Source organism: Denticeps clupeoides, chromosome 14 (assembly GCF_900700375.1).
Source record: "Denticeps clupeoides chromosome 14, fDenClu1.1, whole genome shotgun sequence".
Lineage (NCBI taxonomy): Eukaryota > Metazoa > Chordata > Actinopteri > Clupeiformes > Denticipitidae > Denticeps > Denticeps clupeoides.
This window is the reverse complement of record NC_041720.1, coordinates 21,406,813-21,426,485: the sequence shown is the minus strand read 5'-3', so window position 1 is coordinate 21,426,485 and position 19,673 is coordinate 21,406,813. Positions and strand designations below refer to the sequence as shown.

The window sequence follows — 19,673 nt, the reverse complement described above, 5'->3', positions numbered from 1 at the left end:
CAGAGACACGGGCTTCTAGTTACACGTCCATGGCGCTGTCTGGAGAAGGAGCCCTGAGGTCCTATTGAACTTCAAATTCGCTCCTTTTTTATTGTCCTCCTTCGGCTTCCTCATTGGCCAGCTGTCCCCTGGCTTTGTCCAGCGCCGAACCGATTCGGCCTGATTTGCATCTTGTTGCCATGCAGAGGTTGTTGGGGACTTGCTTCTGTTTTCTACTGGCTACCTTCTTAGTTTGCGGGACGGTGTAGATTTATGGACGTGTGTCCTTCATTCTTTGGCAGTGTGGTTGCTGTACAGAATTTGGTGAACAGTGGCTAAAAAAAAAATGAAATAATTTAGGGATACACCACACATTCGAGGCAGTGGTGGTTAAAAGCAGAGGACACACTTTGTTGTCACTTTGTGCTGTGCTGCGGTGTATCACAATGACAATGACTTCACTTTCATTCAGATTCGATTTCATTTCTGTGCAGTAAAACGCCTGCCCGCCATGCTTCTTCCCACAATTTTCATCCCACAGTCCCAGAGAAGGACATTCGGTCTGTTTTATAGTGCGCTTTCCAGCAGCCTCTTCTATACAACATCAAACACACGTCAGCAGAAGGAAAAAGTTTCATGCTTTTTATTTATGCCTTATTTAATACAGTCTCTTCATAAGACATTTACATTTACATAAGGGTGGTAGTAGCCTAGTGGGTAAGACCCTTGTCCATGAACCAGGCGACCCAGGTTCAAATGCCACTTACTACCATCGTGTCCCTGAGCAAGACACTTAACCCTGAGTGTCTCCAGGGGGGACTGTCCCTGTAACTACTGATTGTAAGTCGCTCTGGATAGTGGCGTCTGAAATATGCCGTAAATGTAAATGTCTTCATAAGACACAGTGTTAGTTCCACTATCAGAATGTTTGAATGAAATCACCCGGGGAGCAGTGTGTGGGGACATGGGGACCTCAGTGGCACCTCAAGGCAGAACTGTCCGTTAGGACCTTTTGTAAATAAAAAGTGGTAACTAGCAACAGAACATATGAATAAAAGCAGGGGCAGCCGCATTGAAAAGCTGATGATAATAATCTGGGAACGTTCTCCAACGGCAGTCAAGTTGTGAATTGTTAGAACATTCAAACAAAAGATGACATATTCTTTCTTGAAGAGATGGGCGGAGCATTATTGTTGGGGTCAACAACCTTTTCGGAAGATTTAATCGCAGAATAACGAATTCCAATGTTACGAAGTAAAATAGTTGTCTAAAAATGGAATTGAGTAAAAGTGAAATTACCTTTTTCAAAATGAACTTAATTACAAATGAAAAACTACTCCATTACAGTAACGTGAGTTTCCACCTCTGTGTGGACGAGGCACCACAGTTTAACTCGAATTTACTCGAGTCCATGTCTGCATTGATTATGAGATTCATTTTAACATCCCTAGTGTGTACTTTCGTATAATATTGTGTTTTATTATAAGCGTCATGCCTGAAGGAGGGCAGACAGTAAAAGTGCATGAATTAGTGCTTAACTCACAATTTATGTGAGAATTGCTGGTGTCTTCTCCTTGTTAGTCACCAAGTAAAGTGAAGTAAAGTTTAGTAACTTAGCCAATGCTTTATTAAAAAGCCTTGAAGGCCATTCTTGTGACCCTCTTGTGTTATCTTCTACAGAATGTTTTAGGATAATTAGATTAAAGTTATCAAGCGTTGAAATTCATTTTCCATATGTTATGTGTCAAAATAAATTCACCCTGGCCTGAGACAATTCTTGGATAATGATGGACACAAAACAGTGAAGGAAATTGTCCTGCTGCATCTGGACAGGCCTTTTTTCTAACGTGAAGGAAGTGGAAATCAGGCATTACCATGGGACAATGAAATAAAAAGAATTAACAGTAGATATTATTTCATTTGAATAAAAAATGACCAGATCATCTCCTCATCACTTTTTGTCTGTCTCACTCTTGTCTCTGTAATCATTTTAAAGATGCAATACAGCAAGCTTCAGTCTTAAGAGGAGTCTTAAGTCATTGCAAAATTTGACAGCCGTAAAAATAATTCTTTTCATGCCAAGTAGCAGGCAGAGCCTGGCTTTGTAGGCAACACCCCTGTATCTTGTTCCTCCAGTTGGCCAGGTATTAGCCTAGGGAGCCATCTGTAGCCACACAGGCCTCCTGAGGTGGGCCCGTCGGGGTTAGCTTTATTAGCTGCTGGGACTGTTTAGTCATTTCCACATGGGTTACCCCTCAAACCACAGGTGTATATTTATCAGTTCCATTTTTACTCAGTCGATGGCAGTGCATGAAGAGGAATACCATTTTTTTGTATCTTGTGGAATTGGTTGTCATGGTAACATGGGAACAGCTCTCGAGATGTGTGGTCCTTTCAGCGTCTTCCAGTGCTGGATTTATCCCAGGGAAACCCAGATTGATGAAACATGTTAGTGGGATTATTGTGCCTCTGTCTGTATTTGGAATTTTTATTGTTATGCATTTGAAAAGCTTTGTTTGATCAGATTCAACTACTGGGCTTTATCAGGGAGCTGTAATAACCCATATTCTGTTGCCTTCATTTACATCATGAATGCACAAAACACGTCTTGTCCAATCAGAAGCTTTGTTTTTATTCTACCAAAATCAGTTGATAATAATGTGGAGAAAACTTTATAGGTGATCAAATCTGTCCATTTTAAGTCTTTTCGTAAATGATTGTAAGGTTTCAATAATTCATAATTAATCCAGTAAAAAAGTCTCACCGTGAGCTAATGATTCTGTGTTGATTGTGAAACTTGAAGCATTTTTATGATTAGCAGCTTTTTGGTTTAAAATATGTCAACACTTTCATCATTTCAGCATTGCTGATTATGAGTTTTGCTTTTTGTCAGATTAGGAATATGCTTGGGGTTTTTCCTTTCTGGTATAGAGCAGTGGAGCCTAAAATAAAAGGAAAGTGGGAATCAGTGAAATCAGTGAAGTGATCTGTGCCATTGTGACCACAGGAGGGAACAGGTTTCCATGGAGCCCAAAATTCCCACAACTAATTTAAGAAGCCTTCAAGCGACCTCATGTGTGGCTTTTGTCCAGAAGATATGAGACAGCATCTGTTTGTTTTGTACAAGAGATTTGGCGATGGTGGGGTGGTGAGGGAGCACTGCTGCGTTTGATGCTCTGTCCGCGTGGAATTGATCGAAGGAGCTGCACCTCTATATTGATTTCCTTTGAACACCAAGACCTTCTGAATTTCATTTGCATTTTTAAAAAGTTGTTTGTGCTGCATGTGCACTGATGCTGTGGTGGTTGAATATCCACGTGTTTGGGTCTGACGTGAATTACTGGCTGGGCAGTGAAGACGGGTGGTTACCCTCTCAGCACCTCCAGACAGTCATCCCATTTCTTGCTTCTGCATTAATAAAATGTTGTTACTGAATACTGAAAGCAGAGCTGAGGCCTGGAGTGCAGCTGATCTTTGTTGTTGCCACGTCCCATTAGGATTGTCCTGAATCATGGGCTCAAAAGAGCATTCGTAATCCGTACAGATAAAAGAATGAGCAAAATCACAGAGCCCAATGGTTCATGAAATGTGCCTTTCGTAATTTTTGGCCAAAAAAATCAACCGTGGTCTCTTTAGACCATAACACATTTTTTTTTGCCAGGTCTGGATGTTTTTGTACGTTTGACACAAAAAACGAAATGATATCTAGTATCTTGAATGGTTAAAATATAACCTATAATTAAGAAACAATCCTATCACTATACATAAAGCTCTGAAAAGTATCTTCACTTATTCAGTCAATATTTGAATATGGAAAGCATGTGGAAAGCATTGCTTAAAGGCCTTATCCAAACCCATGACGTCTTTTCTGATTTTAGGCCACTGTATATGATGTAATCTGGACAGTCTTGCCTTTTATCAGTATATGTGGGTGCTTGGTGGAAGAGGTGGTCACTGGACGTGAACAGGATCAATCAGGATCAATCAGCCTTATTTTAGGATGATGGTTTCCCAGCTACAAAGCTTTTTTCTCAAGGAATGCCTCCATTTCAAGGGCCAATGAGCTTTAACAACCTTGTCTCAGGGTGGTGTGTGTGTGTGTGTGTGTGTGTGTTTCCATCCTATTTGAACACCATCACTCCATTACATAGCTTGTTGTCTGTCACTTCATCATGTAGTGCAGCCCCACTTAAAACAAGGACACGGCCTTTCTCTGATTTTCTCAAAAAACCTGAATGATCTTTTTGTTAGGAGCACTTCTTTTTCAGAGAGCTGGTAAGCTGTCAGAGGAATCTAGAGGAATCTGTTTTGTTGTCATAGTGGTGTTGTTTGAGTAAATTGAAGCAGAAAAGAACATACATATTATGGTCACGGCCAACATACCACCTCCAGCCCACCAGAGGGAGCAATATCAGCCAGGGAGACAGCGACCCGGAAGCGGAAGTGAGAGCGGGCAGCATCCAGTATAAAAGTCAGGTTGCTGAATTAAATTCCCAGACACGGTGTCCACCTGTGCCACCCAAGATGCCCTCCCATCCAACCCACGCTCCCAGACTGTCCTCAAGTCAGCCATCTAAGGGTGGTAGTCGCCTTGTGGGTAACACACTCGCCTATGAACCAGAAGACCCAGGTTCAAATCCCAATTACTACAATCATGTCCCTGAGTAAGACACTTAACCCTGAGTGTCTCCAGGGGGGAACTGTCCCTGTAACTACTGATTGTAAGTCTCTCTGGATAAAGGCATCTGATAAATGCTGTAAATGAAATCTTCCTGTTCTCCTTAACCCCAGTCAAACCCAGCCTCATCCCCTCACCTCCTTCCCCGCTACTCCCCATGGAGCCAGAGCTCACCATGACCCATTGTTCTAGGCTACCCATGACTGACCGTCCACGAGCCCCAAATCCACTAGACTACGGGCACCATCAGACAGTGGGGACGGGAACCCAACCCAGGCAACATGGTTTCAGTTAATTCAGCCTTTTTGGTTAAGTTCATAACTCCACATGTGTTCATTCATAGTTTTGATGCCTTCAGTGAGAATCTACCAACATAAATGGTCATGAAAATAAAGAAAACACTTTGAATGAGAAGGCCTGTATTTTGGCCTGTACAGTATGTCTCACCCCCTCTCCGTCCACGCGTCCTACTATGGGGGCATGACACACCACTGGCCAGACACCCCGGATGCCAGCACACCCTGACCAACATTTGCAAGACGTTTTGGTGGTCAGGCCTCACCACTGACATAAAGGCATACGTTGCTGCCTGTTCCACCAGCGCCTCACACAAAGCTGACACCCAGGGACCTTCTCCTTCCTCTACCTCACCCCCATCGCCCCTGGCTACCATGATCCAGGGGTATGACTACCATTATGGTACTTGTCGACCGCTTCTCGAAGATGGCCCAGTTTGTTGCCCTTCCTGGACTCCCCACCACTGCCCAGACCACCAACATTGTCCTCCAGGAAGTTGTGCGGCTGTTTGGGCCTCCAGAAGACCTCCTATCTGACCAAACCCAAGTTTGTTGCCAGGTTCTGCTGTTTCTTCTGGGGACAACTGGGGGTGTCAGTCAGTCTGTCTTCAGGATACCATCCCCAGTCTAATGGTCAGACCAAAATGATCAACCAGGTGGAAATGTACCTCCGATGGTACTGCTCGATCTGACCCACCTCCTGGTCCCAACACCTCCTCTTGGCGGAACTTACCCAGAACCAACACTGTTCCTCGGCCACGTGGCATTCTCTTTTTGAGGTGGTCACTGGCCTCAAACCCACCTGGTTTCTCACGTCCACGATCGAGGGACCAGTGCCAGGAATCAGCAGCCGACTCTGCCAACTCCATAAAGTCTGGTCCCAAGTCCACCGGGCCCTCAACCGCACAGCCAAGCGCATGAAGCGACAGGCTGACTGGCATTGTCAACCTGCCCTTATTTACCACCCCGGAGATAGGGTTTGGGTTTCTACCTGAGGCCTGGCCGTGTCGTCCAGCCCCCGAAATCTGGGACCACATTTCCCTGCATTAATAAAACGAAATGATATCTAGTATCTTGAATGGTTAAAATATAACCTATAATTAAGAAACAATCCTATCACTATACATAAAGCTCTGAAAAGTATCTTCACTTATTCAGTCAATATTTGAATATGGAAAGCATGTGGAAAGCATTGCTTAAAGGCCTTATCCAAACCCATGACGTCTTTTCTGATTTTAGGCCACTGTATATGATGTAATCTGGACAGTCTTGCCTTTTATCAGTATATGTGGGTGCTTGGTGGAAGAGGTGGTCACTGGACGTGAACAGGATCAATCAGGATCAATCAGCCTTATTTTAGGATGATGGTTTCCCAGCTACAAAGCTTTTTTCTCAAGGAATGCCTCCATTTCAAGGGCCAATGAGCTTTAACAACCTTGTCTCAGGGTGGTGTGTGTGTGTGTGTGTGTGTGTGTGTGTTTCCATCCTATTTGAACACCATCACTCCATTACATAGCTTGTTGTCTGTCACTTCATCATGTAGTGCAGCCCCACTTAAAACAAGGACACGGCCTTTCTCTGATTTTCTCAAAAAACCTGAATGATCTTTTTGTTAGGAGCACTTCTTTTTCAGAGAGCTGGTAAGCTGTCAGAGGAATCTAGAGGAATCTGTTTTGTTGTCATAGTGGTGTTGTTTGAGTAAATTGAAGCAGAAAAGAACATACATATTATGGTCACGGCCAACATACCACCTCCAGCCCACCAGAGGGAGCAATATCAGCCAGGGAGACAGCGACCCGGAAGCGGAAGTGAGAGCGGGCAGCATCCAGTATAAAAGTCAGGTTGCTGAATTAAATTCCCAGACACGGTGTCCACCTGTGCCACCCAAGATGCCCTCCCATCCAACCCACGCTCCCAGACTGTCCTCAAGTCAGCCATCTAAGGGTGGTAGTCGCCTTGTGGGTAACACACTCGCCTATGAACCAGAAGACCCAGGTTCAAATCCCAATTACTACAATCATGTCCCTGAGTAAGACACTTAACCCTGAGTGTCTCCAGGGGGGAACTGTCCCTGTAACTACTGATTGTAAGTCTCTCTGGATAAAGGCATCTGATAAATGCTGTAAATGAAATCTTCCTGTTCTCCTTAACCCCAGTCAAACCCAGCCTCATCCCCTCACCTCCTTCCCCGCTACTCCCCATGGAGCCAGAGCTCACCATGACCCATTGTTCTAGGCTACCCATGACTGACCGTCCACGAGCCCCAAATCCACTAGACTACGGGCACCATCAGACAGTGGGGACGGGAACCCAACCCAGGCAACATGGTTTCAGTTAATTCAGCCTTTTTGGTTAAGTTCATAACTCCACATGTGTTCATTCATAGTTTTGATGCCTTCAGTGAGAATCTACCAACATAAATGGTCATGAAAATAAAGAAAACACTTTGAATGAGAAGGCCTGTATTTTGGCCTGTACAGTATGTCTCACCCCCTCTCCGTCCACGCGTCCTACTATGGGGGCATGACACACCACTGGCCAGACACCCCGGATGCCAGCACACCCTGACCAACATTTGCAAGACGTTTTGGTGGTCAGGCCTCACCACTGACATAAAGGCATACGTTGCTGCCTGTTCCACCAGCGCCTCACACAAAGCTGACACCCAGGGACCTTCTCCTTCCTCTACCTCACCCCCATCGCCCCTGGCTACCATGATCCAGGGGTATGACTACCATTATGGTACTTGTCGACCGCTTCTCGAAGATGGCCCAGTTTGTTGCCCTTCCTGGACTCCCCACCACTGCCCAGACCACCAACATTGTCCTCCAGGAAGTTGTGCGGCTGTTTGGGCCTCCAGAAGACCTCCTATCTGACCAAACCCAAGTTTGTTGCCAGGTTCTGCTGTTTCTTCTGGGGACAACTGGGGGTGTCAGTCAGTCTGTCTTCAGGATACCATCCCCAGTCTAATGGTCAGACCAAAATGATCAACCAGGTGGAAATGTACCTCCGATGGTACTGCTCGATCTGACCCACCTCCTGGTCCCAACACCTCCTCTTGGCGGAACTTACCCAGAACCAACACTGTTCCTCGGCCACGTGGCATTCTCTTTTTGAGGTGGTCACTGGCCTCAAACCCACCTGGTTTCTCACGTCCACGATCGAGGGACCAGTGCCAGGAATCAACAGCCGACTCTGCCAACTCCATAAAGTCTGGTCCCAAGTCCACCGGGCCCTCAACCGCACAGCCAAGCGCATGAAGCGACAGGCTGACTGGCATTGTCAACCTGCCCTTATTTACCACCCCGGAGATAGGGTTTGGGTTTCTACCTGAGGCCTGGCCGTGTCGTCCAGCCCCCGAAATCTGGGACCACATTTCGCTGGTCCTTTCCAAGTGACTCGACGCATCAAGTTGACCATCCCACATATAATGCGTGTAAGCTCGGTGTTCCATGTCTCTCACCTCGGAAAGGCTCGCTCATCCCCGTAACTACTGTTTGTAAGAAGGAGCACCACATCAACAACATGAAACATGACAACAGGCCGAACCGGAGTATTGCCCCACAGGGTCCAATCATGACACAAGGCCAATGGGCTTGCAGGGTGGCTATACTGAACTGTGCTTTTTATTTGATTGTGTGTTTGTGGTACAGCCAGGCCCGACCCTAACAAATTTGGAGCCCTAGGCAAGATTTAAGGTGGTCTTAAGGCCTTGAGTTATTGAAGCTAATGAATTTTTCTCACAGGTCTTATATTTAGTCCATTAAGTAATTTTTCCCCATTCCAGTCATAATTCACACTGCTTGACTACACTGTCAGACACACGACCCTTAATTTTGCCAAACGCAGCTCATGGCAAGGCAGGTGTGGGTCTGAATGCATCGGGTCCTATGGGGCATTTGCACGCATGGTCATATTCTCAAGGTTTCACTTCAAGAATTATTTGCGTGGTAATAGAGGATACAACCATGTGTAGAGTATTTTTAACCCATATCGGTGACAAGCAGGCAGTTTCAGATGCATAAAAAACAGGAAGTAAAATGGTCAGAATGAAACCCCGCCCCCTCAGAGGTGACAATAACAGGCTGGGCATAAAGTTGGGATGTGAGAAAACTAAATAAAAAAATAAAATCTATTTTCTTAAAACAACACGTGTATACCAGGTTTGGTGCTTGTAAGTTGAAATGTCTTTCCACAGGAAGAAACATATGAACTCCTTGTCAGTGCTTTAAAAGGAACTTCTTGACAGCATCCTGCCCAAATTTCACGTGATTTTGATGAACCTTGAACAAACACGAGTAGGTGCCGCTATACAAGACTGCCAATATTTCTTTTGGCAGCTTCATATGCCAGAAAAGGTGCGACGTGGGTCTTACATTTCATTTAAAGTTGTCCTAAAAAAGTCCTAAAAAGTCCAGACAGGGGCACAGAGTATATATGGGATCTCATGTATCATTGTGCGGGGTCCTGATGTATCATTATTATTATTACTACTACTACTTAATAGGCTTTGCTAAGCAGGTATAGGTATGGTCTTTTTATATGAAGATATATTAACTAATTTGAAGTATAGTGGAATGTTCATTTTCCTACATTGACTATGCCACAGGCCGGCCCTGGGTACAGCCGTGCCAAAGAGCAACACTGGATAAGAAGACATGGCTGAAAGAGACAAGTTTAGGTTTGGAGACAAGAATGTGAGACGCATCTATGGCAGTCCCAAAGAAAGTGCTGCTGCATCCCCTTCAAACTAGGTCTGATGAAGCAGTTTCTTACACTTCTACACAAAGAAGGATAGTGCTGTAACTGCCTTTAAATTTCCTGAAACAATATGAACAGTAAAAAATTGAACATGCGTGTGCATCTCATTGAACTGTCCTCAAATAGGGCACTTTATGACAGACCAGTCACTGATGTGTCACTGAGTTAAAAAAAAAAAGGGTTGACTTAATGCTCTCATTGTCAAAATTAAATGAAATGAATGAAAGTGAAGTTGTTCTCATTGTGATACACAGCACAGCACATGGTGCACACAATGAAATGTGTCCTCTGCTTTTAACCATGACCCTTGGTGAGCAGTGTGCAGCCATGACAGGCGCCTGGGGAGCAGTGTGTGGGTGTGGGGATGATGCTTTGCTCAGTGGCACCTCAGTGGCACCTTGGCAGATTGAGATTCAAACCTGGCAACCTTCTGATTAAGGCCACCACTGCCCCCTGGTATGTTATATAATATACAGCATATTTTATCTCATCAGGTGATTATCAAGCCCTTCCTGCACCTACTGGGGGGAAATAGGTTTTACTTATTTCAGCATTGTGATCCATTAGAGTCCAAATCCCCAAATCAGGGTTAGAAGCAGGGTGATTAGGGCCCTGAACCTGTACCCCTGTCATGCATTGTGTGTTACACTGTGATTCATTGTGATGCAGCATTTCGTGCCTATTTAGAGTTTTTTTTTTACTTTTTGTTTATGAAATATCTCAATTTTCACAATGTCACGCTCCTGCTCCTCATTCACCCAACAAGGATTATGTACATGAGGAGAAGCATTTCTGTGAGAATTGCATCTCTCTAGAGAGCTCAAATGATCTAATCAAATCAAATGCAAATATTGCTTTTACTTTTTTCTATAATTATTATTTGTCTTACACCTGAACTTTTTCATTTGCCCTCACTTCTGCCATACAGTGATTGAATAAATGCAGCATGTGCACAACTGTGTCCAATCGGTGGGGAGTTCTTACACATAAACAGGACAAAATGTGCAGGAAAAATTAGACTTTTCAGGCATGATGCACAGCAAAATAAGGACCCAATGTCCTTCATGTTATCGGATTTTTCTTGCTTTCCCCATAGCTGATAATATTTAATAAAGGTCTTTGCATCACTTTTTATGTCGAGCACTGTATAAATAGCACTTCTTTTGCCACTGTGGATGCTTGTGCTTCTGTTGAGCACAGTTTATCCTAAATACATGTGGGATAACTTCTACTCTCTAACGTAATCTGTGCACTGATGTGGAATGTAAGCATAGTGTACATTTTTCAAGTTGTGTTGTTGGTAAATTTTGCTTGTGAAATTGTAACTTGAAACAAATGCAATAAAATAACGAACTCTTCTTCCATCTCTGGTCTCCAGGTAAATTTTGTGGTGTGCCAGCTGTTTGCACTGCTTATGGCTTTCTGGTTCCGCCTTTACCTGCACCCCAGTAAGACCAGCCCATTCATCAGGCACGTGGTGGCCACACTACTAGGACTCTATTTCGCTCTCTTCTGCTTTGGCTGGTGAGTCTCACTACAGTCTCACATTACATCTTCATTGCTTGGCTGACTGATTGTTTTTTCAATATGCAGTTTGAAGCCAACATGTTTGCTCATAAGCAGCTCACCGCCTCTGTAGTGCCTATTTGGGCTCTTATGTCAATCTGTATGGACATAGTAAAACGTATATATTATACGTATAACGTATTATAGTCATAGACAAGTAAATGTAAAGATGGACCTCAATGTGTAGCTTGACTAACATTTTGTGTAGGAAAGTATATAATAAACTCATTCCATACAAAATCTGTTAATTTTTTATGTAATTAAGGATAAATTATTGATTTTGGGTGCAGTATAGCCCCACATTATTGTATTTAAAGAGGTGCTAAACAAACAGGGACATGTAACAAAAGCTAGTTTAGGAATAATCAAATCTATATAGCGTATATTGAAAATGAGAGTATCTGATAAAGTTTGCTTTCATGACAGCTAGGCGATATACATTCCTGTCAGGAGCTCGGACATGGGGCGCACTAGGGGCTGGCACCGGATGGGCTGGTGTTGTGTACCTGGTTTAGGAGTGGGCTTTGCTGTATGCAGACGCTATGGTGCTTCTCTGGGTCAGTGGAGACCCAGAGGAAGCGGGGTCCACCTCGTACTGGCACATGGATTCCAGTCCATTGTGGTCGGACGGTTGGAGGATTCTCAGGTCTGGATCGGACGGTGTGAGGACCAAAGTCGGGATGGAAAAAGTAGTCAATATCATCAACAACAACAGTTGACACCCCCCACACTTGACCCTTCTGCACACAAGGAGTGAGCATGCAAATGGTGTCAGTGCAGGGCTTGGGTGATTGGGACCAAGATGCATTTATAGCATTTACCAGACACCCTTATTCAGAGTGACTTATAATCAGTAGTTACAGGGACAGCCCCCCCCGGAGACACTCAGGGTTAAGTGTCTTGCTCAGGGACACAATGTAAAGAATTTGGGTGTGACTTTTGATGCTGGTTTGTCATTTGCTTGTCACATTAAAAATATTTCCAGGACGCCATACCTCCACCTAAGAAACATTGCTGGATTTAGGAAGTTTCACTCCACGTTTCTATACGTTCTGGCCTTCCCAACACTCCCCTCACCATTAGTAACACTGCAGTAGTTAGTGCCCCTGGGAAATGTCTAGTTCTTTGTTCAATTACTGTCATTTGTTGCTAACTCATCTCTCTCCTTGTCGCTGTTGCCTCTGGCCTGCTCACCCGGAGCTTTGAGCACTGTTCTGTTTGTTAGGCACTTTGTGACAATATACATTGTAAAAAGCGGCATATAAATGAAGATTGATTGATTGAACATGATTCTATTGTGATCAGATGGGTGGAGGTAGGACACAATCACCATGGGAAGGTTATTCCCTTACAAAGAGAAAACGAACCTCAGCCATTGAGTCTCTTCAGAGATCAGTATTCTACTCATCTCACCAATCATCTCGACTTGTCATCTCCAAATTAAGTTCCCCCTTATTCTGGGCATCTCACCTGCCCACTCATCATTCTCATCATAACAAACATATCACCAGTGGGTGATACTAGTATTCCCCTCATGCATTTGCAGATTAAAGGCACATCTGTTATTGAGTTCATGATTAAGTTACCTGCTGCATTGATAACAACTCGTCTGGATCCCAGCTGAAGTTGCGCAGTCAGGGTGAAGTGGTCGGCATTATGGTAGGAGCAAGATGATCAGGTACGCATTCCCCACAGTTTACCTGGCGTTCCTGTTTCCTGACTGTAGGGGGCAGATGGCACAGTAAGGCCAGGGATTGTTGCACGTGGAGATGAGCACAGTTTGATGGTGTTACTCAGCTATTCACTGTGGAAGTGGATGCATCAGATGTGGTGCAATCCTATCACAACTCTACCTGGACCAGAAGCTCGACCCATGCTGCTTCTTCTCTAAAATGTTTATTCCCACTCAGCAGTGTTATGGGGTGGTGGACAATGAACTGCTGGCCATCGAATGAGCACTGGAGGAATAGCGGCACTGGCTTCAGGGCTGCAAAACCCTTTTCTTGGTTTGAACATTCAAAATCTCCTGTCCCTCCACCAAGCCAAGCAGTTGAATTCCAAGCAAGCCTGTTAAGTGGTGTTCTACAGTGGTGTAGAAGGCAGGTGCACTTTCCCATTAACACTCCTACTCCGTAAACGTCTGGGACCTTTTTCCTGGGACCTGGGACCCACTAACTAGGCCTCGGACCCTTTTTGAAACTGAACCATGCTGCTGCTGAGTACACAATTCAGGAGCAGAGGAGCAGCAGGATTTACCGTTGCATGGAAGGCTGTAGAGGAGTCAGGTGGAAACGCTCTGTTCCAGATGGGCTTGGTTTGTCAGAGGCATAGCGAGGGTCAGAATTCATCACAGGCAGGCAAGGGCAATCCAGAAATCGTGGTCGTAAAGCAGTCGGTTGACAGGCAGGCATTATGGCCACGCTGATGGAATCCTGATGTTGGAGGTCACCTGTGGGTTGTCCTTCTCCCTGGCTTTCGTGTATGTTAATGCTCCAGAAGGGGCGGAGCTCCAGTCCTTTATAGGCTGTCCGGATTGGGCACAGGTGAAAAGACCAGGTGCCGTCAATCCTGACAGTTAATGAGACTACCTGAGCCAGAGTGATTGACTTTGAAACCGCCAGTTGAAAGAACTGCATTGTAAATGGGTGATAGATAATGTCTAACGCCACCTTCTCTGTTTAGTGAGGGTTGTGCAATCTTGCAGTAAACTGCTTCTGAAAGTGAAGTGATTGTCTAACTGCATCTAACCCATCACCCTGAGTGAGCAGTGGGCACCATGACAGGCACCCGGGGAGCAGTGTGTGGGGACGGTACTTTGCTTAGTGCACCTCAGTGGCTCCTTGGTGGATTGGGATTCGAACCAGCAACCTTCTGATTCCTTAACCCATAGGCCACCACAGCCCCAAATGGAGCTCCTGCAAGCCGCGCTGGATCAAGAGCAGCGGGCCAGCGGCAGGCTCGCAACGGTCCGGCACTGAGTGACTCCTTGAAATGCTTGTGTTTCTTCTCCTTTCCCTCTGTTCTAGTGGGAATCTTTTCTGCCGAGGGGTGTAGGGTTCTGATTACTCCCAGTTTGTGTTCCAGAGGGTGGTGGGAGTCAAACAGAAAGCATTGATCCTTATGTGTGGGTTGCCTGTACACTTCAATGTTGAGGCTCCTGTCCTCCTCAATGTGTACCCTACAGTCCAAGAAGGACAAGCTGTTGCCTGTGACGTCTTCTCACGTGAATATGATGTGTTTGGTGAAATTTTTAATCATCACCCAGGTATCCTCCACATACCTGAACCAGTGGCTGGGTGTAATCCCTGGGAACAAACTCAGGGCTCTGCTCTCTACGTCTTCAATGTAGAGATTAGCAATAATGGGGTACACAGGTGATGCCCTGGCACAGCCATGTTTTTGTCTGTAAAAACAGTCATTGTACTTGAAATATGTGGTGATGAGGCACAGGTCCAAAAGCTGGTTCTGTCAGAGAGGGTACTATCTTGAAACAGACGTTTCCTCATGATCTGGACAGCTTCAATTGTGGGAATGCAGGTGAAAAGAGAAACCATGGTTTCATCTATGCCCGGTTTAAGGTTTTGAACTTTGTTGACAAAGTCCTGTGAGTTGTTAATGTGATGAAATGTGTTTCCAACCAGAGGACCTAGGATGGTGGCTAGATGCTTGGAAATGTTGTATGTGACTGAATTGATGCTGCAAACAATGGGTCTCATTTTCAGCATCAATTCAATCATTCAGCAGGTGGTGTTCCTTCTTTCCCTGGTGAAGCATGGTGTAGCTTCACCAGGGTGCAGGCGGTAGTATAGGAACCGGTCAATAACTTTGTCTTTCTCCAGGTGTTGTAGACAGTCTATGACTTCTAAACGTAAGAACTATAATACGGGATTTTATAATGGCCAAATATAATCAAAACAGTTGTTTAGCCTTACCAGGGTTTGTCGTTTTTTGTGATATATTTAATTTTGTAGAATATTGTATTTTGAACTGGGCATTTCAGGTTGTTATAAGTAGTTTGTATGTTTCACTTTGAAATGAAACATTTCACTATTAGTATGCGGCTTTTCATTGATATACAAGCAAGTGTCCTTTATCATATCGCAATCGCATATCGCAATATTGATCTCAATAATCGCAATATGTCTTTTTCTCCAAATCGTGCAGCCCTAGTTAAAAGCAGTGAACACATTTTGTTGTGTCACCATGCGCTGTGCGGAAGAGTATCACAATGACACTTCACTTTCATCTCCACACAAGATTCGTCAATATTCAGTGGAGAGTAGTCCCTCCGTTCTCTTCTGAAGTCAACAATCTTTCATTTACGAGTAGTAGAACCAGGGCATGTGAGCAGGAGATCAAGGACTGAACCAAATAAAATGTAATGTGTTATGTAAGATTTACAGATTTACAATGGATTTATGCTGTGTCACTGTACAAAATGATGTGTCATTACTATTGCACTGTAATGCTGCTGCAGGCACCTACATGCAATGAATTCAGTGGTTTGGCAGAACAGTCTGTCTGTTATGACAGCAGCTCGTTGGTAAAGAAGGATGCAAAATCCCCTTATTTTGTTGGCAGTAATACATGCTGCTGCCTGCAAGCATGTATTCAAAATCTTTTTTATATTGTCATCAATATTCTTACTGCTTTCACTGGAATTATGTGAAGTATATTTGACCCTGTATGACCCGCACTTCTTCTGTTTCGCAGCTGAACAGCCTCATACACAGCAAGCTGTCCTGCTCTGTGTTTCGGTTTCTTTCAGCAGTTTGTGCAGCTGTAGCTCTTCTGTTGCATCTTCACTGATGTTCACCTGTGAGCCGCATGAACCCTGTGGAAAGAGGCATGAGAGCATGCTGTTGCCATGTTGCCCTTCAGACGTCTAGTAACCTTTGATTGAGTTACTAAATTGAATATTTCAGTTTTACCACCAGCTCACCATGCCTTGGAACACGAACGTAAGCAGAAGAATCCTGCCTACTTGATCTTGTTTCCTGCAGCCTGCCTCTTGAAATGCGATCCTCACATCAGAGACTTCTTCCCGCTGCCACATGTTGAGGAATCTGATTGCAGTCTGGGTTGTGCAATGTTTGGTGTGATCTCTGCATTACTATGAAGGAAAACTGGTCATTAAGACTAGTGCGCCCTGAGCAGCACCTCAGGACAATATGGAAAGGGTTAGGGTTTTTATGGAAAAACACAGCTTTTCTTCTAGTCTAGTGCTCGTTTTATATGTGATAGGTGTCTGATAGATTTTTCTGTCTTTTGTCTCTATGTATACAGGTATGCCTTACACTTCCTGGTCCAGAGTGGGATCACTTATGGCATCATGATCTTGGCTGGAGTCGAGCACATACACAAGTGAGTACAAGTGAGGCTGAAGGTGACCTAGAGGGTGAGACACTCACCTATGTTCTAAGCCCACTTACTACATTTACATTTACAGCATTTATCAGACGCCCATATCCACAGCGACTTACAATCAGTATTTACAGGGACAGTCCCCCCCTGGAGCAACTTATGGTTAAGTGTCTTGCTCGGGGACACAATGGTAGTAAGTGGGATTTGAACCTGGGTCTTCTGGTTCACAGACAAGCGTCTTACCCACTTGGCTACTACCACTTACTACCATTGTGTGGGCATCTGGTAAATGCTGTAATTGTAAAATATGATGAGTACAGATCCACCTGGCACAATGAAACATCTCATCTTGCTTTTATATATTTATTCTCACGCAACCTGTCCTCCTTCAGAACTCATCACTGATTTACACAGTCAAATGTTTGGAATCACCCACTTTTGGGGCAGTGGTGGAATAGCGGTTAAGGAATCCTGGCTTGAATCCCGATCTGCCACTGAGGTGCCACTGAGCAAAGTACCGTCCCCACACGCTGCTCACTAAGGGTGATGGTTAAATGCATAGGACACAGTTTGTTGTGTGCACCGTGTGCTGTGCTGCTGTGTATCACAATGACAATCACTTCACTTTACTCATTTGTGGGTCTTTCATTTATAGTTTTCATTATAGAACAAAATTTGTTTAAAACTTTTTTATTTTTGAAATTGTATTATCGGTTGTTACGAACCGGTCTAGGGCTCCGGCCCGTAACAAAAGTAAGGACACAAACGTAAACCTACTAAGACGAAACGGATAGTTTTAACAAGTATTTTATTAACTACTAAATATATAAATAAAGAAGAAATACATACAAAACGAATTACAATGAATAACAGCAAACAAAACAGGAAAACAGAGAAAAACAGACAAACACCGAAGCAGGCCGACACAACAAGTTGCGTCGCCTCCTGGGGGAAGCGCAGGGGAAACCGGAAGTGATGTCAAAGGGAAAGGGTAGGAAGGCGGGTGGGTGGATGGCACGGCAAGCGCAGCCCCGAAAAAGGAGACTGAGGCTCCTTTTATTCTGTCTGTCCCACAGCAGGTACAGGTGGGCTCAATTTACAAAATCACCAGGCACCTGCAAACAGCACAAAACACAGAACAGAAACACACCCAAAATAACAGGACGTAACATCGGTAAATCTTCATGATCAAAAAGAATGAGATGCTGAGAAGAATATGGAGAACATGAGACTATATGTCCTGTTGTGTCTTGAACGCTGCCACACTTAGTAAGTAATGGTACAGAAAGTCCTCAGCTGTAGCTCATCACGCTTCAACATATGTGAAGCATCTCCCAGCAGGGCATTTAAACCACATAGGTAGAATATGAAATATGGAACAACTGGACTGCAGGTAGGCATTAAAGTTTTGTTAAGAGTTCCAGCAGCAACTATAAATATAGCTCTGCAAGGGAGAATGTTAATAGATATGATATTATTTCTTAGAAAATGTCCCCTAATCAGAGAGTAATGAAGTTAGACTCTGCATTAATTATATTTCCAACACTGTCTGTTTCATCACAATTGAACTTTAGTGCCATCTATAGGACTGTAAGAGCAGAGTATTGCTAGAGCCAGGTTCATTTGCATGTTCTTTCTTGAACCTTCTGTCCACCAAGATTCATAGCAGTTCTGATCTTTTACACATGTAACACCATTTCCACGCAGAACAGGAGAACTTTGTCATGGAGAACTGCTGTTAGTTCTTGTCACAAGTTCAAGCTGTTTTATTTGTAACAAGTAAAAAATTTGCAGATGTACAACATTACCCACTGGTAAGTAAATGTATACTCTAATATATATCTAAATGTATAATGGACAGTCTGGTGCAATGGGTGGTTTGTTATTTCATTGTGGTCAGAAAGCGATCAAGATTCCTGTTTATAACACTTCTCTGTGCCGCCAGGTACTGCATGCTGGTTGCCCTGGGATACCTCAGCTTGTGTCAGATCACACGAGTTTACGTGTTTGATTATGGGATGTACTCAGCAGACTTCACAGGGTAAGATCCTCTATCTTTAATAATTTTGTAAAAAGACACAAAGAGAGAAATACATAGTCACTCCTTTCTTTCTTTTATAGTCCCATGATGGTCATCACACAGAAGATCACCAGTCTAGCCTTTGAAATCCATGATGGTGAGAATAACCTATTACTGCATGGGTAGCAGAGGGCCATTAATGCATTAATGTGTTCACCACAGGGACGTACTGTGTTCTAGCCAGAGCACTTGGTGGAGGTACGTGGCTGGTGAGAGTAAACGAGAGGAGAGGTCTGAGCACGCAGTAGAGTGGGGGCCCTTCAGTACTCCTCCCGACCAACCAGATACCTCAGGCTGCGCTCTCTTTGTCGCACATTGACGAGGCGGTGGACTGTGTACGTCAGGGACCCATCTACGAACCGTGCAGATGGGGGATGAGACAGAGGGGGTGGCGCCATGAGGAAAGAGCAGGCCTTCCAGAGATGCAAGATGTGAAACACTGGGCTGACAGGCATGGTCCGGGGAATCGCCATGGGGTTGACACGTTATGTGATACGGAAGGGTCCTATGAAGCATGGCACTACCTTTCTGGGGTTGGACGTCATGGGGAGACCCCTGGTGGACACCCAAACACTATCCCCTGGGTGGTAGAAGAGGGCAGGTTGTCAGCGATGGTCTGCCTGTTTTTCATGGGCTCTGTGGTGCACTCCAGGGCTCAATGTATTTGTCTCAATATTTTCATGAGAAGGTGGAGGTGGTTGTTGACGGAGGGTACCGGTCTGTCTGTGGTGGGTACCAGGTGGGCAGGTGACCAGTGGATGATTCAAAGGGGGACTGTGCCATGGCAGATGTGCTTTGTTGATTCTGGGCAAGCTCTGCAAGGAGGAGGTGTTGGGACCAGGAGGTGCGTTGGATTGAACAGTAGCACTGCAGGTATGTTTCCACATCCAGGCCATTCATTTGGGGATGGTAACCCCAACAGATGCCATATTTGTTGCACGCTCATACT

The 19,673-nt window shown here is 44.6% G+C and overlaps 1 protein-coding gene across 1 annotated transcript in view; it reads left to right on the top strand.

Annotated features, from left to right (window-relative positions):
- The window catches only part of LOC114802864 (membrane-bound O-acyltransferase domain-containing protein 2-like), a 37,090-nt gene that overhangs the window by 4,096 nt on the left and 13,321 nt on the right, over positions 1 to 19,673 (top strand). Inside the window, 4 exon segments of the mRNA XM_029001993.1 lie at positions 11,093 to 11,238; positions 16,567 to 16,644; positions 18,590 to 18,685; positions 18,766 to 18,821. Of these exon segments, the coding sequence (XP_028857826.1) occupies positions 11,093 to 11,238; positions 16,567 to 16,644; positions 18,590 to 18,685; positions 18,766 to 18,821 (376 nt within the window).